This window comes from Periplaneta americana, chromosome 12 (genome assembly GCF_040183065.1).
Source record: "Periplaneta americana isolate PAMFEO1 chromosome 12, P.americana_PAMFEO1_priV1, whole genome shotgun sequence".
In the NCBI taxonomy this organism is placed as follows: Eukaryota; Metazoa; Arthropoda; class Insecta; order Blattodea; family Blattidae; genus Periplaneta; species Periplaneta americana.
Window position 1 is genome coordinate 119,184,893 of NC_091128.1, and position 24,776 is coordinate 119,209,668.

Sequence of the window (24,776 nt, forward strand, 5' to 3'; positions counted from 1 at the left end):
AAATATGTTCCCGTTTTCCAGTGACGAAAGAGCTTTCAATATTGAATCATATATTCGCACAGATACTGTCGTCCGTTTGCCTAGGTCGCATCCCGGGGGAAACCTGCTTCTGTTCGCCCCTCTGCAAAGTCTAGTAGCTGGGCTGTCTTAGCTCTTTTCTGAAAACATTAATTTCTGTTAGGAATTGGACATGTACGTAATATTATAAAATTGTTTAAAATAACTTAAATAAAAGGGCCTCGTTAAGTCATTAACTGTCACGTGATTCCCCTCCCCCTTTCTACGACCCTCCGACAAAACCACTTGAATGGACAGAAGATAGCATTTCTGAGTAATTTTATTTTTTCGGATCGGGCAGAAGTGAAGATTAAATTTACAGTACGTAAGGTACTCTTTTATAGAGTAGGTATAGAATTATTTCAACATGAGTTACTCGTACGAAGGACGAAAATGGTAATTGGCATTAGGTTCCTTAGTCTATAGTGCGATAATATGCACAAAAGAATTGAAGCCTGTTTCGAAATGAACGGCCACCATTTTCAAAATTGTGTTTAAATATCCATATTATGATTATTTTTTAATTTAACTTCATTCTCTATATTGTACGCTAATGTGCTGTAGACAGTATAATATACACTGATAATGAATACGTTCGCATGGATAACTCAGTTCGTGAGTAAAAACACTCATTCTTAATAGAGTACTGTATTTTGATTAAACAAAAACCTAATGAAAATTATCAAACTCAAAATCGTGATATTTCCTAGTTTACATAAAGGATGAACTACTTTTCTTCCCTCCTATACCTAGTAGAGTGATTTCTATTTTACGCCAGTATCATCGAACTTCAGTCTTGGAAGGGGGAGCAAGCGGTGTTTCCGGTTCTAGATCTTTAATCCGAAGATATAGCCCGGTTAATGTTAAAAATGTTAGTAAAAATAAAATGATGTCCCTGTATAAGTTTCGCTTACAACACACAGCGCGTATGCAGTAAACAAGAGCCCCTGTATATATGCTACTTGTGGACAGTCGTGCGAAATTCTTGCCTACATACAGGTGAACTCCCATCAAGACTCGCTCCAAATTTTAATTCTGTATCTGTACCTACATATCAACCATAACCTCAATCAGAAGTACTTTGGATAGAGTACAACAAAACTTTGTAATACCTTTATTAGTCACAAATGAACATTTTTCTAAGAAAAAAACTATTTTTCCCCTAAATGATAATAATATTTTACTTGATAAGCACTATCTATTTTTTACTCTTATTATTAGAAAAACTGTTGAGGGAATCCACGATCGAGGGCATTAGCACATAATTGCACCTACCGATTGAGCTAAACCGGTGGATTAAATAGGATAAACTCATTGTAAATCTTCGATCTCATTCGCCAGGTACCATTTCGCTATCACCATTTAGGCCTAAACACTGTAGCCATAAAATTATTGAAACTAATTCATTCGCAATCATTATCTGAATTTGTCTCCGTTCTACCGATTCTTCTCCATATTATCTGTTAATCTGAAATATTTGTTAGTTCAATTTATTTCAAATAGCTGTAGAGGAAATGGTAGAAATATGAAATAGGAATACAAATATGAAATTGTGTGACATATGACCTGAGATGTGTTGTACTCTAGCAAAAGCCTTCTAAATTACTACGCACTATACTCTCTTTCGCGAGAATATGTTTGTTTGCAGTTAGCAGCTGAACTGTTGAAGCGTTTGTCATTATTGTGCTTTCGAGGAAAGTGAACATTTTGGCGGCAAGTTCTTTTCTTGAATATACCTTGTTATTCCTCAATGTTAGAAATATTAATTATTTACATTCTTAGAGGGAAATAATGTACGTTTACAGAAATGTATGTTTAATTGATTTTGTTTTTAAATTATGATATGTTTTGAGGCAATGACTTACAACATCAGTGTGTCACAAATATGAAATACTAGTATTATTAGTATTCCATCTTTATTCCCTGGTTTTCTGTTTCGTTACTAGTGTTGGCATCTGTAGGAGGAGGGTAAACCGCACCTTCCAACAAACTTAGAAAACAGTGGAATAAAAAGGCAATGCAAGAACCATAAAATAATATATATTATTTAATGTACCGAAGCACATATGATATTTCCATGCAGATATTCTGCGTCATCATACGATGAAGGAGTAATGGAACGGAGAAAAATTCTCTCCGGCGCCGGGATTTGAACCCGGGTTTTCAGCTCTACGTACTGATGCTTTATCCACTAAGCCATACCGGATACCCACCCCGAATTTTTCTCCGTTCCATTACTCTTCATCGTATGATGACGCAGAATATCTGCATGGAAATATCATATGTACTTCGGTACATTAAATAATATATATGATATGCGTAAATCACTCCGTGATTTAAGACGGCGCTTATTCCGTCGGATCCCGGCCAACTAGTCACTCATAACGAGTGCACCTCAGCACATGTATGGACTTCGTTCCTACGTTCATAGACCTCTATGACGTAGTGCAGAGGGTGGCCACTAGAGGGAACCCAAGAGTTGGAACTTAAAACTGAGACGATTCTGTCCGGCTTCGGGGTAGGTATCCGATGTGGCTTAGTGGATAAAGCATCAGCACGTAGAGCTGAAAACCCGGGTTCAAATCCCGGCGCCGGAGAGAATTTTTCTCCGTTCCATTACTCTTTCATCGTACCATAAAATAAGTTCGAGAAAATACGTGAAATACGATTCATCTGGATTCAGTATTAATGAAGGTGCTGCATGTTTGTTTTGTGCGTTTCTTAGTAGACGAAATACTGACTGCAATTTTGCTATTCTTGTAACTTTTTAAGAGTACTCCATAACTATACGTCTATTTTTGTGAAGAAAATATGTCCGATTTTAAGGAATTTATTTTTTTTTCAAACATTTTATAACGTTTTACGAACTTCTAAGTCCGGTGTATCAATCACAGGGACATTCAGCAATAAACAGGACGATACTTTACGTTCAGTATTCAAAACATGTAGGTTCCAAAACGAAAAAAACAATATGGTATTCCATATTTGTAACACTTTCTCTGTATGCAAATATTATATAAGGAGATTGTAATTCAAGCAAATTAACTGTTTACCGCGAACAATATGAACGCAATTTAAATTCTTTGCTATGACGGTGGCCTGCAAACCGCTATCGCATCCTATAACAAAATCCTCTTTGTCTTCCCTAATAGACACTTGAGTATAAATAGATTTGCGCGTAAACTTTTCTTGTTAAAACACTGACTACCAAAGAGCGGTAATTGAATCGCAGTACACCATCCACTCTTTCGCCGTACACTAACGTTGAGTGTCTGCCGTCGTTATCACGCGAATTTGCAAGTGGAGTGTCTCTGTGTTCACAAAGTTCAAACTCACGATATTGTTCTCGAATACTTCACAGATGAAATGCTTATTCCTGGAATACGAAAATAATAAAAACACGAAGTCAATATTATATTATTTCATATTCATATGTTATAAGAGGACGTGAATTAATATTAACATTATCAACATCATCATCTAGGCTTAATTCTAAGGATTATATAGCTTGTCTCATTTTGTCCCCATTCGTGTTGAATTTTATCAACAGTAATCTCACTAGAGGTTTTGATTTATCTAGAGAAAATCAAAACTCGAGTGGGATTTAATTGACTATTACACGATTAGAAGAAAGTAGGCTATATAAAGATTAGAAGTAACAAAGTGTACAATAAAATATTAATTGGCTTACGAAAATACAACTGTCTTCAAATGTATTATTGTACCATCTCAACATTACGCTAGATGGCAATAGTGTTTTATGATGATGTTTTCTTGTTACCGGTATCAGTTGTGCCAACTATGGAATCATCATTGAACTCTGTGGACTGTTACTAGGCAAGAAGGCTTTGTTGATTCAGTTTCATTTTTATTAAAACATTCGCATTCCATTTCAATCATCCGGATCCCAGTAATCAACGTCACTTGACAGATGATTTTCAATAAATCTTAGTATTAAACAATCTCTGATACATGATTATCCATAATATCATATAGCAGAAGCTATAACATAACCTAAATAATATAAACGAGTGTTAGAAAAGTTTTATTAGGGATGATGAAATAAACAAGAAACGATTTAATTAACGATGATGGCATAAAAAATAAACATGAATAATTTTAAAAGAAACAATTATTGAAAGTACAATTTTCAAATTTGAATGTTTTAGTGGTTGGTGGTTCAGTTGATGTTATATTGGACGTGTGCGTAAAAGAAGTGAACTCGTTGGTGTACATGGTGTATCCCTCAACTCATTCAGGATTTCCGAATGATGCTCTTCATATATGACCAGTGATCTTTATTAATTCTTGTTCTTGAATGTCAAAATGCGAGTCATATTTGAAAGTGATGTGCATCGACTGGAGTGGTTTGTAATTTTCTGTTTTTTGACGGCCAGACCAGTACAGTTTGAAATGTTGGCAAACAAATAAACAAATGCTAGGGTAGTGATAAAATTAAACAAATGCTAGGGACGCTATAAAATTAAACAAATGCTAGGGACGCGATAAAATTGTGCGATAAGCAGCCATGATTGGTTGAAAGACGTCCTTTCGTACCGTTTTATTGGTCGAAAGTAGTGTGACGTAGTAAAAGTGTAATAGTCAAAAGTAATCTCACTAGAGGTTTTGATTTATCTAAGAAAATCAAAACTCGAGTGGGATTTAATTGACTATTACACGATTAGAAGACAGTATATAAAGATTAGAAGTAACGAAGTACTCCAATACAATAAAATATTAATTGACTTACGAAAATACAAAACTGTCTTCAAATTTGTACCATCTCAACATTGTAAATATTACGCTAGTAGATGGCAGTAGTGTGTTATGATTAACTGTTTTCTTGTTATCAGTTATTCAGTTGTGCCAACTATGGAATCTTCATTGAACTCTGTGGACGGTTACTATGCAAGAAGGCTTTGTTGATTCAGTTTCATTTTTATTAAAACAGTTGCATTCCACTTCAATTATCCGATCCCAGTAATCAACGTCACTTGACAGATGATTTTCAATAAATCTTAGGATTAAACAATCTCTGATACGTGACTATCCATAATATCATATAGCAGGAGCTATAACATAACCTAAATAATATAAACGAGTGTTAGAAAAGTTTTAATTAGGGATAATGAAATAAACAAAAAAAGGTTTAATTAACGATGATGAAATAAAATATAAACATGAATAATTTTAAAAGAAACAATTATTGAAAGTACAATTTTCAAATTTGAATGTTTTAGTGGTTGGTGGTTCAGTTGATGTTATATTGGACGTGTGCGTAAAAGAAGTGAACTCGTTGATGTACATGGTGTATCCCTCAACTTATTCAGGATTTTCGAATGGTGCTCTTCATTTATTTGTAAATAGGGTTTCAGGGAAGATGTATAGCTATGACCAGTGATCTTTATTAATTCTTGTTCTTGAATGCCAATGCGAGACACATTTGAAAGTGCTGTGCATCGACTGGAGTGGTTTGTAATTTTCTGTATTTTTACGTTCAGACCAATGCAGTTTGAAATATTGACAAACAAAGAAACAAATCTAGGGTAGTGATAAAATTAAACAAATGCTAGGGATGCGATAAATTGTGCGATAAGCATACATGATTGGTTGAAAGACGTCCTTTCGTACCGTTTTATTGGTCAAAAGTAGTGTGACGTAGTAAAAGTGTAATAGTCAAAAGAAATCTCACTAGAGGTTTTGATTTATCTAGAGAAAATCAAAACTCGAGTGTGATTTAATTGACTATTACACGATTAAGAGAATAGTATATAAAGATAAGAAGAAATAAAGTACTCCAATACATAAAATATTAATTGACTTACTGTAATTATATTTCACTAATGTTAGCTTCACTAAAACGATTGAACGGAGTCGCCATTTTCAGGTGACTGTCTATGCTGTGAACAAATGACAATCACAAAGCATGTTTTATAGTACCCTAAATAATTTGCAATTTGAAATGTTGGCAAACAAAGAAACAAATGTTAGGGAGGTGATAAAAGCAGAAGAAAGTATATAAAGATTAGAAGAAATAAAGTACTCTAATACAATATATATTGACTTAATAAAATTCTATTTCACTAATGTTATCTTCACCAAAATGTTTGAACGGAGCTGCCTCTTTCAGTCGACTATCTATGCGGGAAACAAATGACGATAGCAAAGCATGTTTTATAATACCGCAAAGAATTTACAGTTTGAAATGTTGGCAAACAAAGAAACAAATGCTAGGACAGTGATAAAACAAACAAATGGTAGGGAAGCGATAAAATTAAACAAATGCTAGGGAAGGGATAAAATTGTGCGGTGAGCAACATGATTGGTTGAAAGATGTCCTTTCGTACCGTTTTATTGGTCAAAAGTAATATGACATAGTAAAAGTATAATAGTCAACCAAAAGCATCCGCAAGTAGACAGATTCCAGTCCCATCCAGTAATTATGGAGCATCACTATCGCTTAAGAAAATAAAAACATGGCGTAATACAATGAATACACACTAGTTCTTATGAAGGGAATATGAACATTCATTTCGCCATAGTAATCAAAACATATCCTCTGGAATAAAAACAATAAGAACTTAAGCGTAAGGAAAAAAACAGGGAATGTCCAGGAAACCATTACTGAAAAAATCAAGTGTTATGATTGGACATTCTGTAGTCCCAGTTGCCACCAATACAATGCAATCCACACCACAAAAGCTAAAAATAGACATTCCCAGTTTTCCATTACTCTTCAATTGTATCTACAAACGGGTATGGAGCTTGCTAATACGAGTAACTACATTGGCTCGGCTCTTGTAGGGCCGAATTCTGGAAGGATTCATATAGTTAAGTTTGCTTTATTGTGCGTCCTATAAATGCGATGATTTTCCTAGTCCGGCGGGTGGTCTGGGTGGCATTCGTGAATTCGATGCTGACAGGTGAGCCATCCTGCCTTCGCTGTAACAAAGCCAGTCCCATCTTCTGACGAGCACTGTGTTAAGCCCCAAGTCCGCCTATATTAACATCGGAAAAATCCTCTGCAACCACTGCTTTGTCCACCATAAATACCATCATAACCTAGCCTGGGATCGAACCCGGACCGCATGGATTGAAGATGAAAGCCATAGAAGCGATGCTAAAACAGTGAGGATCACGTAAGAGAAGGCTAATGTTACCTTCTCTCCAGTGTTGCCAACCAATACCAGATAGGTGTAGGCCTGTAAGAATATGGTTGTCGAATACTCCTTTGTCACAATTTTACGTAAAACATAAGCTTTATCTCTTACTGTAAAATTTATAATGGGAAAGCATGCCACCGCTTTTTAATCCTCGTTATATTTTGAATACGGGTTCATCGACTCTAACATCTGGACGAGTTAACAGGGAGCTAGTTATTCGACAGCGACGTAATTAACAACTGAAAGAGAAAGTAGATTATAATTTTTGTCTCTCTGAGCTTCATCCGCCAGAAATTCCATATGAGCTTTCGCGAATCTTGCTTCCAGGTAAATAGCAAAAAAGCTTAATAAATGTCACTCGACAATGACTTCATTATACAGGTATGCTATAAACAGTAAGTATATACCCAAAAATCCCTAGAAAATAAGTATTTTAAAAATGCTATACAAATACAAGCACAAGTATACGCACAAAATACATATTTATATTAAATACATACGTAAATGCATCCATACATAATAATAATAATAATAATAATAATAATAATAATAATAATAATAATAATAATAATAATAATACTTGCAATTGGCTTTTAAGGAACCCGAAGTTTCATTGCCGCCCTCACACAAGCCCGGCATCGGTCCCCATCCTGTGCAAGATTAATCCAGTCTCTATCATCATATCCCTCATCTTTCAAATCCATTTTAATATTATCCTGCCTTCTACGTCTCGGCCTCCCCAAAGGCCTTTTTCCCCTCCGGTCTCCCAACTAACACTCTATAATATGCATATCTAGATTCGTCCATACGTGCTACATGCCCTGCCCATCTCAAACGTCTGGATTTAATATTCTTAATTATGTCAGGTGAAAAATACAATGCGTGCAGTTCTGCGTTGTGTAACTTTCTCCATTCTCCTGTAACTTCATCCCTCTTAGCCTCAAATATTTTCCTAAGCATCTTATTCTCAAACACCACTAACCTATGTTTCTCTCTCAAAGAGATAGTCCAAGTTTCACAACCATAAAAAACAACGGATAATATAACTGTTTTATAAATTCTAACTTTCAGATTTTTTGACAACAGACTGGATGATAAAAGCTTCTCAGCCGAATAATAACAGGCATTTACCATATTCATTCTGTGTTTAATTTCCTCCCGAGTGTCATATTTGTTACTGTTGCTCCAAGATATTTGAATTTTTCCACCTCTTCAAAAAGATAAATTTCCAAGTTACTATAATATATTAAAATTATACACAAAAGATAACATGTTAAAAAGCAGACAATTGAGTAGCTTAATATCAAAGACGGACATCTGACCTCAATCGAAATTTAGATAGCTGTGGTTTTTTATACAATTTTTCATGCTCTTTCCAGTTACAGTGAAACCATATGTAAACTCTAACACTACATTTATAAAATAAATTGTGTTAAGTATTACAAAGAACACTGTGAATTAAAAAATTGCCTCTAGATCAAAACTATGGAGACGACAGATGTCCGTCTTTGATATTAAGCTACTCAAATGTGCTAATGTTGAATGTGAGATTTTAACAATACAAATCAGAACGACTCTTTATGTAATCATATATGGAGTTGCATGATATCTACATTTACAAACGTCTGGTTGAATTGTTGCAAAATAGCTGAGAAGAGTAGAAAGGCGAATATGCAGCGCCATGTACAGTGAACTATATAATAATAATAATAATAATAATAATAATAATAATAATAATAATAATAATAATAATAATAATAATAATAATTCTTTATTTATACTGGCAGAATTAAGGCCATAGGGCCTTCTCTTACACTCTACCAGGTCACAAAAGTATACAAGCAGTGAAAATTTAAAAAGTTAAAGAACAGAATACTAGCATATTACAAAAAATAAATATACGCAACGCTCGCAACACGTGTGGTCTTGTAATTGGAAATGCGTGGAAATGACAATCGTATGTATGTTCTCAGGAAAAGTGCCCGAAAAATTACGTAATTAATCTTCATACCTCTACCGAGAATCGAACTACGGTAAAGTTTCAAATAGTCTGCTGCCTGAAATGCTTAAAAGAACTTAAAGAGAAGTTGAAGAGCACATCGAGTGATGCCCCACTTATGCAAATTGTTTCGTAGACGTCAAAAAAGTACGGTAAGAATGGAGGACCTGGTCCTTGAAAGTTTCACTATTGCGTGACATTTTAAGGAAAAAAGCGTAAGTTATTTTATATCAGAAGACTAAATGGCGTGTTCCATATCACCTCACGTCCAATTAAGTTTTTATAACTTTCTTTATGAAGACGTCGCTGCCGTTTCACGGCCTGTTATGAGTGGTGTGGAGGGACGTGGGGTGTGCGAGTGCGACAAGTTTTACGTATCTCCTCTTCAGAGCGAGAGAGAGGGAGAGGGGAAAAAATTATATCAGTTCAACGAGAAATGGCTGTGAGATTAGGAGCGGTCGTACATTCGCTTGTGAGATGGCCCAAGGCAAGGTGAAAACTAGTTAGTCTTGTGCTGTCCGCCTGCTCAGAGCCCGCTCTCCCGTGTAAAGGCACTTGTTATCCGGCGAGTGATAACTGTTGTTGCTCTACAGTCCACCGTGAAAACATATCTCCAACTTTAGTACAGAACAGTTGCAAAACATTCTTTCATTTTTGTGTTACAGACGAGGCTATATTACATTTCCACTAGCATACGGATTAGTCCGGCATGTTTTTTTTTTATTTTTAATTGGTTATTTTACGACGCTTTATCAACTGCTGTGGTTATCTAGCGTCCGAGTGAGATGTACAAAAGTGATAATTAGGGTCCGTATTCCAGCTACATAAAGACTGAAGTTTTTATTTTATTTTATTTTATTTTATTTTAAATCCATCACCAACAGAAGCAGGCTTCCAATTACAGGTGGCTTACATAGATATATACACAAAATACATAATAAGAGAAAAAAACCAACAAAACAAACAACACAAACGAAAGAAAGAAAATACATAATGGTAATAGATGCTAGAATATAATATTACTGTTAATATAGCGCCAAATGTCAATATAATGATGCAAAATTATTTAAAACTAGAGTAAAAACATTATAATACACTTCTTCATAATTTAAATATCTAAGGAAATACAATTCTTTTTAATATTGTATGAAATTTTTTAATTGTTAAACTGAAATCCAATTGAGAATCACAGTTTAAAGACAGAGAGTTGTAAGTAGTACACATAATAAACAATGGAGAGTTCTTGAAGAAAACAGTTCTAGGAATAGGAATAATAAAAGGTTGCCTATGACGTAATTCTGTTCTGTTTACATTGAACTGAAGGAATTTAAGAAAATCACAGTTATTCAATATACCGTTAACAGTCTTATAGAGTAAAATTTGGCTATTTATTATTGGGTATATAGCACGCTGAACACAGATGATGCAACGGATAAGGATATAAACAAACAGGTCGTCGCTGCGTGTTCGAGTAGTACAGTCAACTCCCGACATTCTGAAGCTATACTAGTGAACACATGCTTGAGCCGCGATGTTCATTTTCGTCGTGATCTTTGCAATGAATAATAACGTGCATTCGTAAGTTACGGAACTTGAACATATGCAGATGTCACTTGAAATTATTTTATATTGAAAGAAATTCTTTCAATAGCACATGACGTCATTGGTGCGTGATGTACTGTAGTAGTAGATATTTTTTTCGTGTTTCATTAGCATATTGCATGTCGCTCATCACTGAAAACCCACTAATTTTCTACGTACTTTTCTAGAAATTCCCTAAAATGTAGATTATGTAATTTATGAATTGGGATGTTGGTACTGAACATCAAGGTAGGTTACATAAATCCATGTTCGAGTTAATAACTTCATACTTTTCAGATTTTTATGGTACTCTTTCTTTTGGATTATTTTCAACATACTTTGTGTGCCTTTTGATATTGCAGTTTCTGTCATTGCACTGTTTTTGTCACTTTTGCGTTTATTTTACACAATTTATATTTAATGTTGTCTATATTGACAGTGAAAATATTAGTTCAAATACCTCAACTACGCCCTGCAATATTACACGTTTGAGCGTCTTACCTAAGGCATTTTACCTCTGCAATGAATCTTCAATCAGCCGCAAAGATGTAGTTACTTAAATAATACGACTAGTAACAGCTGTGATCGATAAGACTACTCACTTTGACTGCATCCCGGTTTTGACTTTCTAGAGAAAGAGGACAGAGGATGCCTAACTCTTTTGTATATGAAGGAACTTTTACCTGCGCTGTGACGCCACATAGGCCTATACTTCGAATAAGGCAACTTCATTCCAATTTATAGGCAGTTGGAATATGAAGCCTAGTGATAATGCTAGCGAGATGAGTCCAGGGTCCATCCCCGAAAGTTACCCAACATTTGCTCTTAACGGGTTGAGGAAAAACCTTAGAAAAAAATCTCAAACATTTAACTTATCCCAACCAGGATTTGAACCAGGGCCTGCTAATTTCACATTCATACGTGCTAACCCTTACTCCACAGCGGTGGACTTCCGGAATGTTCTCAATTGTTACCGAGGACACTCAGACACAAGTAAAGTGATTAGGAAACCAAATTGATGTAGAAACATCATATGAATTCTTTATGTGTTAAATTCTCAAGAGTAATTTATTTATTAAGGCATTTAAAACCTCTCATACCCAAACATATCTAAAAAAAAACATGTTCTGCATTTTTCAATGAGGGTAGCAGCGAATATATTGAATAAGCAGTAGCTTCTGTAGATCTAAGTATTTTTCAGTAATGTATCTTGTTAATACTATTTTGAATTATATTTTTATTTTAAACTAGCCGTACCCATGCGCTCCGCTGCACCAGTTAGAAATAAATATAAAGTAATTACATAATTAAAATAGGACATTTGATCCAGGGAATATTCGTGTTTGATAGAAGGATAAATTCTTTTAATATGTTACTTAATTTAAATTGCATCCAAATAATTAAAATGCGATCATTTTGGTCCAGAGACACTCATTTGGTGCAATGACAATCCCTTTAACATGTTTCTTAATTTTTATTACATGCAACCATAGTTTAATGAAGATTTACATCATTTAGATTTAATGTGTATATTTTATTTTACTTGTTATAGGTTTCCATTGAATTATGGTAATAACTTAATTTTAACCCTTGTTTTCTACGTACTCAGTAAATGGCGCTTGGCCCACTATGGTTCTGAACCCTTCAAATAACTTAAATTATATTATATAATATTACATATTATATTATATTATATTATATTATATTATATTATATTATATTATATTATATTATATTATATTATATTATATTATATTATATTATATTATATTATATTATATTGTATTATTTCAGAAGTTAGTGTAATAACATTATAGCATTATGTCCATCTAGAGAAACTACACTTTCCAATGGTGAAATAATAATTAATTATACAAATCGGTTAATTTAGCTTCCGATATTACTTCATACAAACACAGAAACATTCTCTGTAGGCTATCTTTCATAGCTTTCGATTGTTGCTGTCCAAGGCCCCTTATAGACGAAGTCATTTGTTTTTTAATTCATTACACGGCCTTACATGGCAGTTATTTTAATTTTAAAACTCATTTATCTCATTAAATATCAGGCCTATCAACATTTTTCAAGGAATAAAACTTATCGGAAATTATTTTTAAAGAAACGTTTGTTATGTAACATTTTTCACAAAAATCAATAATACGCGAGATATTTCGATTTATTTAATTCAGGCCCCTCATAACCCCCCTTTTAAATAATGTATTTTGAATGACATATAGTCTAAAATCTAAGTTACAGCGAACTTAATTTATATTCCAATTTTCATTGAAATCCGTTCAGCCATTATCGCGTGAAAATGTAACAAACAGACAGACAGACAGACAGACAGACAGACAGACAGACAGACAGACATACAAACAAAAATTTCAAAAAAGCGATTTTCGGTTTCAGGGTGGTTAATTATATATGTTAGGACCAATTATTTTTGGAAAATCGAAAATTACCATAAAAATTTCGATTAGACTTATTATTAGTATAGATGTATTTGTTCTATCTTGGTTTTGTGTTTTTCTCAAAAGCAAAATATCCCTAGATAAATTATTTTTTATGTAATATGACCATTTGTGAATAAATTATGTTTTACCTAATAAATAACAGAATCACTGAAATTTGCATGAAAAATCAAGCAGAAATAATTGATAACGTGAAGCTCGGCTTCATAAGGAAAAAAGTATCCCAGCAAAATATCCTTGTAAATGGGAAGTAGAAGTGTAGACAATAATTAAAGTAAAACTCCTACCTTGTCTCATAATTTTAGATCTTTGATGAAATGTCTCATTCCTCATGGAATTGTCCTGTAGTATATGAAATAGATTTTTATAATTTCATAACCTCCTGAAGTGGTGGAAGATTTACCAGTGTTATTGTATATAATCCAGAAACATGGGCGCCTTGTGACATAGCTTTTATGTCAAGAAACCGCCACCGCCGCTTAGATCCAGACCGCATTAGCGATATACTAATGATCAACAATAACTAAACAACTATGTCTGTTTCAAATCAGTGAAGAGTTCTGATCATGTTTCAGAAAACGCAATAATTTATTTAATTATCATCTTTTTTATCCCGTGAGGGGTTTGTGCTAGTCCCCCATCGGGTGCCTCCCTAGGTGGCGGATTAGGGAATGCCTCCTATATATAGGTGATACCGAGGAAATGAAATACTCGGGTGGACCAAAACTAGCACCCCATGCCCGGGGTAACAAGGGTGAAGACTTCAACGGCTGGAAAGGCGGAGGGAGCACCCCTTCATACAGTGTTAATATACATGATGGCCTGATTGGATACCATAAGGTAGCAGCCCTGACACCAATCTAGCTCTGCGTGGTGCTGGTAACACCACCAGAGGACTCCAATTACTCTAAAGCTCCAAAGATGGATACAAGAAATAAAGGAGCCGCAACGGGCTTAAAGCCTACAGCTTGAAGCAGAAGAAGAAGAAGAAGAAGATCATCTTTTTATAGTAGTATCCTCATAGGTGGATGAGAAACTAGTACCGATACCGGTACGTAGTGATATAATAAAACACTGTTATTTGATTTATAACTAATGTGATAAATAAAGCGCGTTTTCCTAGTCCCACATCGTATATACGTCACTGTAGGTACGTTAACAGAAAACCACATTTCAAGTCACACAGAGTTTGTGTGCACTCGAAAGTTGGGTTTCTGGCGCATTGTCAGTCCACTTGACTTGTGTGGATATAAAGGGAGAAATTGGGACAATGTCGGGTGTAGGCCTAGTTCCTGAGTAGCTCAGTCGGTAGAGCATTCGTGCACTAAGAGAATTTTTTTATTGGTTTATTTTACGACGCTGTATCAACATCTAGGTTATTTAGCGTCTGAATGATATGAAGGTGATAATGCCGGTGAAATGAGTCCGGGGTCCAGCACCAAAAGTTACCCAGCATTTGCTCCTATTGAGTTGAGGGAAAACCCCGGAAAAAACCTCAACCAGGTAACTTGCCCCGACCGGGATTCGAACCCGGGCCACCTGGTTTCGCAGCCAGACGCGCTGACTGTTACTCCACAGGTGTGGACACTAAGAGAAGGATCCCTGGATCGATACCCGGCCCCGGGAAAAATTTTTCCCTTGATATTATTCAAGTCTGCTTTACATGGAGCTATACCTGAAAGCCAGATTTGCATCATCAATATTACTATTAATGGATATCGATGAATAAAACTACTTAGCTGAAATTCCTCCGAGGTAAGATCGTTTCTCATAAAAAGCATCGGATATTCGAAATTCACAGCTATATCATTTAGCAGAATGTGATTTCTTAAATACAAGAGTGTTAAATGTGTCAACCGGATGATCACTGAAATGTGATGCTATTGACCTCGATTCGGTTCGTCGCAAGTTCGATCGAGAGGTCAGCATCACCATTAACTGCTGTGGTTATATACATCATGTGTCATTCCTCTAGGTTTAACATGGAGTCACAAGGCAACCTTGACCGCAGAAAAGAAACTTTCTACCATGCATAGCACCTTATTTGTTACGATAAAAACGAAATCGTCATAAATATCATTTAGTTAAGGACTACACTTGAAATGCTAGTCCTGCGCCATGGCTGAAGTACTAGTGGTTCGGGCTGCAATCCCAGAATACTGGAATTCGATTCCTCGTAAGAAGTAGAGAGTAGTTTCTTTTTTGTTCTACTATATTAATTTCCCTGGCCTTATATGTAAGATTTAAACATTAATTACTGTCTGGAGGTTCCACGCTTTCACGGCGATGACGTTGTAAATATTTTGGGAGTTTCAACCACACACGGAGAATGCAGTGCTTCGACGATCCAGAAATATGCTAGAAGTTCCACCTTCAGAATCACACCATTTTATATTAGGAAAGTCTTTTATTATGGAATCTAGTCCTTCAAAGTTATGAGCGATTTCATTTCTCAGAGTAATATAATTCAGGTTCTAAACAATTTTGAGATTAAATTTAATTTCTGTTACGTTAGGTCAGATCACGGTGGCTACAGGCGGGTTAGGACGATCCCTTGGCATGTCGGCCATACTGAGGCCTATTGTGCACCCCGAATTTATGGGATGAATGAGGATGAGAGTGTACCAGCCCACCGGCCACATGTGACCCCTCCACCCCCACTGCGGAACAATGACCTCAAGAAGCGTTGCTGCGTTACAACATGTTACATTTCGTGTTCTCAAAACTATTGGACATATCAAAAACTCATTTCATAAAACTTTTTCGCATTGACTTTATCTCTTACCACTGCGAATTGATGTAATAGGTTTCTTACCACGCTGTATAGTACTGGTGGCAGACTAGCCTTGCGAGGGCACGACCCGGAATATATTCGTGTATTTAGGCTTACAATGGCCCATTCTGCGTCCTAACTACATACGATTAGGCCTATTGCTCAGTCCAAGAGGTGATACGAGTGGCATTCATGAATATAATTTTTCTGACAGGTGGGCCGTTCTGCCTCAGGCGTGACAGAGCTAGGTCCCATCTCCAGATAAGTAGAGTAACGGTGCTTAATTCCGTAAAAACCCTAATCCCGTGAAAAAATTTCAATTGACTGTCATGGAAATGATATCTCTGACTTTTAAGTTTTTGAAATACCTAACAGATGCCAGGAGATGTCTTCTTTTCAATTCTATTGACTACCCCCTTTTGAATAGAAGCAGTCGACTGCAGAAGCTTTTGTTCAGTGAAAGGTGGTTGACCAGTAAGTTCTTCTTTCTCTTGTGACCGCTCCAGAAGAAACATTTTATATTTGAGGAAAGAATTAATGTAGCATTATAAAAATTATATATTAATGTAGATTAAAGTCAGTTGAATCAATGTGTGTGATTGTTTAAACATTATGAGACAATAACAATGCTACAGGAGCTTTCCCAATTTCGGATTTATTTTCACATTTCTCTTTCCTGGTTCACTTGACCAGTCATGCCAACGCTAAATTGTGAAAACTAATGCTTGTGAAAGAAAATAGTTCGTGGAAATAATAATAGAAATAAGTTATAGAAAACATCAATTATAATTATAATAAAGTAATAGGGCATATATTTAACTTAATTACTGCTGTTGTTAGAAGTATAAATAATGAGAAATAATTGTGTTATAATTCAATTTATTCAAATTTAATTTTGTATTGAATTTAACTTTCAGTTTATTTTGTTTATAATATATTAATAAGTAATATGTGTTTCTGTAGTTACACAAGTATTTTATATGAAATTTGTCACTTAAGCCCTTTTTCTATGTTGTAATTTTTTGCTTAATTCATATTAAAACAATATACCATGACTTTAAAATGTTTTTCCAAATACACGTTTGTTTTCTCAGCAGTTAATGAGGATTATTTTAGTATCATGGAATTAGGAAACCACTATCACGGAATTTGGATACCTGTCACGGATTTAGGAGCCACTGTATAACATTGAAGAATCACATATTATATATCAAACTAGTGAAACTGTTGACACTGAATGTTCTAAAAACTGTAGCTAAAGGTCCAAATAACGTCATTCAGGTGTTATTGAAAATTTTTAGTACAATTTTGGCTGAAATATAGACTTTATTAAATATGTCACGGAATTAGGCAACTTTACCCTGCTTGATGAGATCCATGTCCTTCCCGTATCAGGATCTGAGACCAGTAGTACTCCCCCAAGACTTCACGGAAGAGATTTTAACTATAGAAGATGATAGATGAAATAAGAGATAGATAGAGAGTGTTGGTGGACTGAAATGAAGGAAAGGACGTATCCGGAGAAAACTCTTTTCAACATCTGTTTTGTACAACCAGCACAACGATCTGGCCGGGGATAGAATCCTAGCCGCCTAGATGCAGACTAGATTTCTATCTCTAAACCACAAAGGCGGAAAGAAATAACAAGAAATACAACATAAATACCCAATATGTAATTTTACTCGTAATTTCAGTTCGTGGCCTCCACGGAACATTAAAACACTCGTCTATGAGAATAATGCCATCGGGGATTGAAATACGGCTAAGCTACAGGAATGAAAAATTCTCTGTTCTTGCTCGATATACAGCCACATATTCGTTTACACCAGAATAGTAAAGCAACTACAATATATATTTTTAAAATAAACCTGGCTTTTTACCTCTGTTATGTATGCAACAAAGCTTCAACACCATTCTTGCTCCCAAAGGTAAAATTTACATATTCAACTATTAAAATCTTTGTAACTACATGGAAACTTTCAGTATACAGCGTATAATTAAGATTTCCCTGCCAAACAAAACATTGTTGTTTCTAATTTTTTTTACTTTCAAAGTTAAGGACTTAATTAAAAAGTTTCGTACTCCATTAATCTCAGTCAAAATTATAAGCCACAACTCACCTCATCTAGCCTCCAGATTAACAAAATGAGGATATATATTTTAATCACATTCATGATCGCTGTTTAATTACTCTCCAACTCTACATGTCTCTATATTATTCGTGGTATACTAGGTTTTATTCAAGAAGTACTGGCTAATAAAGAACCACCTAACACCTATTGAAAATACCTCCACTTCTAATTTCATTATAAGTGTCATTTAATAACAGTAATGAACCCAAAATATTTAGGTGTCAGTTTTGGTGACGAAATTATTTTCGATAAGAAAACAAGTATAATGACCAAATTTATATAAAATATTACAAAACGCTATATGCTACCCCTTATTAAAACCAGACAAAAAACCTTCAATTATTAATGAATAGGCCTATATTTGGCTACTCCTAATATTCTTTGCAGTGTGCTCTGTTATTTGAAATTAAAGGTAGTTTTCTGACTGATATTAATGAATACGATTGTAATGTTGGGGACCGATTACAAATGAAGGTTTCAGAGCCATAGTGGTCCAAGCGTCATTTATTAAAAACGGAGAAAGCGAGGTTTAAAGTTAAGTGAATACCATATTTTAATGAAGATTGACATATCATTCAGGTTTAATATGTATACTTTATATTATTTGATATATGTTTCCATTGAATTATGATAATTACTTCATTCTAACCCTTGTTTTCTACGGTTTTAGTAAATGGCGCTTGGCCCAGCTGAACCCTTCAAATGTTACTGCAGCATGGTACTTAGGCCGGGGACGTGAGCTAGTACGAGGACATTGATTTGGTTCTGTGATCGATTACGGGAATAAGAAAGTGAACATAAACAAATCTGGACAGCTCTAAAAGTAAATACTGTACGAGTATAAGCTACATAGCATTAGAAAGATATATTTTTACGTCCTTTCGTTATGTGCAGAAGAATTATCATAGAATTATTCGTGGGTTAGAGTTTCCTTCTTTCTTTTCTTGTGTTACAATGTGCCTGTGTATAATATCGCTTGTAAACCTCGTATGTCTGTATTATATAATTTAGCCTACGTATAATGTTCCCATCATTCACTTCAAAACATCAAATTCCGCTGCAAAAATAAGCGCCAGAAAACCTTTAACCATCGGCATTATTATTCAACAGGTACACTGTTTACGCATGCTACGGTAGTGATTGGCGAAAGGAGTATTCTGCAGGTACACTGTTTACGCTCCCTAGAGTACTGACTGGTGAACGGATAGTAAACTTGAAACCACTGTAACGTCCCTATCGGTCCCCAACATTACCAGCCTATTGATAAATTATTGCAAAATACTCTAAAAGATGTAGCATGTTTACTTCATACCATGGGATCAATTTTGTATCCTTGTGTTGTAGAAGTCAATCGACTGGGATCGGAATCAGCGTTTGACAGCCGTCTGCACCTCTCTGTCGATCTCATGATATGACATAAGAGTATGTCTCGTTCCGGTGAGAAATATGTTGAAAAATAGCTCAACAATTGCTGTGTCTCTTCCAATAAATTTTTCCAATGAAATTGTGTTTTCTTTTCTGTTAACGGCCCTTGGCATATTTATTTTTTACGGCCCTCGTAATTGCGGTCGAATGGTAAAAATTTGTATCTGCCCTCATCAGAATGTTTGGTTGTGAGGAAGTGAGGTAGAATGGGACGTTATGATTTATCTCGAACTAAACACTGTTATTAATATTAATAATAATCCGAGGCACGACAGCCCATGAAGGACCACGACCGACCAGCCGGCTGCTGGCCTCTCGTTCACATGCCGAAGCAGAGGTGGACGATCATCCAACCAGAATGGAGATATCGTGTGGTTAGCACTATGATCCCCCCAGCTGTTATAGCTTGCTTTCATAAACGGATTTCGCTACCTATCGTAGTTTCCCCAAGTGCATCACGATGCTGTGTGAACACCGGTTCCATACACTGGCTGAAATTACATGAGAATATTTCTGTTGTGTTTGGGTAAAGGGAGATAAGTCATAAAAATGAGTTCGGATATAAGTGAAAATTAAACTTGGAACCCTTATTACAAATAATTTTCTACACAAATAAAACACATCAACTGCTAGTATTCTTTGATTTTTTTTTTTTTTGTATAATTTAACTTGTGTGTTCATCTGGGGAACAAAATTCCATCTGCACAAAAAAATGACTTATACCCCTTTACCGAACACCACAGATTTCTTCCCCCCCCCCCCCATGATGAGTCTAACCAGCGTGCATTCTGTAACGCGAGTTCTAGACAGGATGCCTTAGACCACGACGCCACTGCACGGAACCTTATTAGTCAAGTAAATATTTGGAAAATTGAAGCCGTAGCTGTCTTCAGGACCCAGTAATAATTGTGGCAGAACCATGGTATTACGATTATTTTTCCGAAATTAGTAGGCCTATATAAGTAGGCACTACCAACGAATCTCGATAAAAACTATTTTCCAAATGTGAATTCGCCGGCGAGGAACTACACTGTTATTGTTAGGTATTTATTAGAGTATGCGTGCTAAAAAATCTACAAATTTTTCACAATCAGTGAAAGCCACAGCGGGAGCAGTAAAAAATGAAAACATGTATGAAAAAAAGAATTTCTGTTCTCTTAACCGGAGTTCCTACTGTCACAGCAAGAGCGATGTAGTAGTAGTAGCGAAGTATCTAAAGCCAATGCCTGGATTTTTAATAAGTCTGGGCTATCTACATCTGAATGGGTAACCTGCCTTAAAATGGATGCAATTTAGCAGCAGTTAGAGGAGTACCTGGCCGCTCTTTGGACGGATCCCGGTGCAGACAGGGATGCCCGGAGACTGAAACCCTTGCCCACGTCCAAGGCCAGTGTAACAGAGGCTTACTCCTACGAAATGCCAGACACCATCATGCTCGATCCTTAACTGCAGCTGTTTTGAAAAACAAAAGTCTTGGATAGTAGAAGAGGAAGGTTTTTTTGCCTTGCTACTAATGGCTCCTCTAGACGTATTGACATCATAGCGTATTCCCAGACTACCAAAAAAGGTTATATAATTGATCCTACCATAAGGACTGAAACGGAGAGTAGCCTGCCGAAGGATGTGAATCAAAAAAAGATAAACATTTATCTGCCAACAGTTGATTACTTCAAAGCAAACTACCAGCTTGAAAACATTGATGTGATTGGTCTTCTTATTGGAGCTCGTGGAATGATTCCCAAGTTCTTTGAAAGCTTCAGGAAGACTTTTGAACTACCACAGACACTTACTACTGACATCATAACTTCAGTTTTGAAACGCTCTTGCCAAATTCTGAGTCATCATATTTACTCTCTTTAATTCTTTTTTCTTCACTTTATAATTCTGCAGTGCCTGGGAAAATTGACATAAGTCAGTTTCCACAAACCTTTTTTGATAATTTATTGACAACTTTTACTGGTTTATGTCGATTTGATTTTTTTCTGTATGAATTATTGTAATGGGAGAAATACTTATGTCTCTTTTTCCAAGCGAGCAGATGTTCCGTAAGTTGTCAATAAATTATCAAAAAAGGTTTGTGGAAACTGACTTATGTCACTTTTCCCAGGCACTGCAGAATTCATATATGTTTATTTTAATTTTCTGTCAACAAAATTTATGTAAACATTTAATATTGTAAAATTCATGTAGGAGAGTATAGGCCTACTGAGTCCTTCTGGGCTACCTCCAATGGGAGGCAGTTAACAAAATTAATTTATAGTATATGAAAGCATCTATGAACATCTTCAGCAACTGGAAGAAGCAGAAGTACTTCTTCATCAGAAGAATCCATACCTATTCGCGACTGCGTCCCGCTTTAATGTGAAGACAACGACGAATTTCGTAGCGATCGCGGGATTGCAAGTTTCGCTTTCGCTCCCGCGTACCGCGTTGGTGTGTGTAAGCAAGTCTGTCCTTTGTACACTATTGTCTTAAAATTTAACTGGATTATTTTCAAATCACTAGAAAGCTACTTCAAAATAATGATGGGACAAAATACAATGATTATAGCATATGTCTAAGTCAATATAATTAGTTAGCACTTTGAAAACGTCATTAGAATACAATGACCCCCTTCCGGTAGGAAAATCTTTATAAACCTCCTGGGCACGCTGCCAAGAGCGAGGCTGGAAGACAAAACTCTAGAATCATGCACCCGTAATTTAAGAGATATAATGAAGACCGGTTACAGTGAAGGCTACTGTAATATATAATAATCAGTCTTCCTCCCGGATCTGAAATCAGGAGTAATCCACAGTGTTTCTAGTACCGTCTACATCGCTGAGCGGTCAGTTGATATAAAAGTAATAAACAAGTGCAAGGCAGCCTGAATAATAAAAAAGGGGGACGACTTCTAAAGACGGGTAAGGCCTCCAGTCAAACAGAAGAAAGAGAAACCCGCTTGTGAAAACTTGACTAGTTAAGTGTCCAGTTATTCGATACTCGACAGTGATGCTACAAACACTTAACAACGCGCACCAAAACACAAGTGAGGGACACTTATCACCGAGAAGTGACCAGTCTATTCACCATTTCGTGTGCTGAACTTGTCAAGTCATTATCACTTGGCGTATTAGCTAATAAATTCGGTTTTATATCGTGACTTTACATTTATTTCAATTCGCGATTTTATTTACTATAAAAACAATTCTGAACGTAATACTGCAAATGAGGTTATTTCTAAGTTAATATAGACTTTTAAACATTAATTTTTAACGACTCTTAAATACAAGCGAGTGTTGAGGTATCCCGCATCTGGTACACCAGACTTTCAAAAGACGTCAACGAAGCTGAAGAAATGAAACTTTTACAGGTAAGTGTAGTAATAGTAGTAGTAGTGGTAATAGTAGTAGAAGTAGTAGTAGTAGTAGTAGTAGTAGTAGTAGTAGTAGTAATAGTAGTAGTAATAGCTTGCATTACTTAGCGGATCATAGCATTTCTGAGCCATTAAATTATGTTTCTGTTATTTATGAGCATATAGATTTTGTCAAAGATAATTTTTTCCGTCTATTTATGTAACTGAGGTTCTCTTCAAGAATTTTTTAAGTCTTATTTTTTTTAAGTTATATTTCCGACATAAATGTATTAATATATAAATATGTTGCAGCATTTTATTGATATTAATTTATATTTTCTAATTTTAAAATAAATATTTTATAAATTCGTTCACAAAAGTTACTTTAATTTAATCGAATTAATTTTATAATTTTATTTTAGTTTTATTTCATTTCATTTCACATTTTTATTTCGTAAAAATAAATAAATAATTATTTTGTATTCTTATTTATACGCCATACTTATTCTTCTACCTAGTAGTAACAATAGCATATCTGAGAACTTTCGTCTTTGAATTCTGTTTCCATCATTTGTGTATAACCTATTCTCTCAAGGATTATCCTTGCGCTCTATTTAATCAACTACAGTACCCTTCTGATTTTCCTGCATTAACATCTAAGTATTTATAGGAATTTATTGATGTTATATTTCCTTTTAAATGGATCTCAAGTGAAATTCCGACACGTTTAAAATAAATACTTTAAAATTTCGTTTTTAAACTAATTTTGATTTATTTCAAATCATGCCTTTAAATTTATATGTTTAGTTTTATTTAATATCTTCAACATTTAATTGTAATGGAATTAATTAATTGTTATTATAATTCCGTACCTATATGCCATAGCCATTCTTCGAGCTAGAGGTAGAACAGAAGAATTTTTACATCCCTAATGAAATAAGTAAAAGCAGTGAAGCTTGGATCTCTCCTACCAATAAGAGAAAAGTACCTACTTAGAATAAATTGATAGTATAAAATTCTTACAAAAAACAACAGACTTTATCATGTTAAGATATAAATATATTCTAGAGAAATTATAGACTGGTCCACAGTGGTGGCTATATGATAACGCGTGTTCTTCCCAAAAAAGAATTTAGACAGAATTAATAACTTCTCTTCCTTCTAACAGATTTTTATTAAACATTGTACGGAAGTTACAGGTAGCATATATTTTTCGTGCACAAACTATATTTATGGTTCCATAAGAAGAACTACCCCTTTAAACAAAATTTATAACTTCTCTCCTATCTAACAGGTTTTTATGAAAATTCATACAGAATTAAATTAAGGTTAGACAAAAATGTGTCCAATGTTTCTTTAACCTGATGTTTGATGTGATGTCAATAATTTTACAGGCCTAAAACACTCACACAGTAATTAAAATAGGCATATTCCTTATTCCATTATTATTTTCTGCCAAACATGGAACAGTTTCCGTATGCCTACCACAGAAAAAAAAAAACATTAATTACTGATAAAGTTACAGGTGGAATATATTTTTTGTCTACAAAGTCTGATTATATTAATTACTGATAAAGTTACAGGTGGAATATATTTTTTGTCTACAAAGTCTGATTATATTAATTACTGATAAAGTTACAGGTGGAATATATTTTGTGTCTACAAAGTCTGATTATATTAATTACTGATAAAGTTACAGGTGGAATATATTTTTTGTCTACAAAGTCTGATTATATTAATTACTGATAAAGTTACAGGTGGAATATATTTTGTGTCTACAAAGTCTGATTATATTAATTACTGATAAAGTTACAGGTGGAATATATTTTTTGTCTACAAAG

At 34.9% G+C, this 24,776-nt stretch overlaps 1 protein-coding gene across 1 annotated transcript in view; it reads left to right on the forward strand.

The window, feature by feature from the left end:
* The first annotated feature begins 22,521 nt into the window (after positions 1–22,521).
* Positions 22,522–24,776, forward strand: part of LOC138710845 (uncharacterized) — a 78,537-nt gene continuing 76,282 nt past the window's right edge. The window contains exon 1 of the mRNA XM_069842008.1: positions 22,522–22,953. Within this exon, the coding sequence (XP_069698109.1) occupies positions 22,939–22,953 (15 nt within the window). The 5' untranslated portion in view covers positions 22,522–22,938. The remainder of the gene's footprint in view (positions 22,954–24,776) is intronic.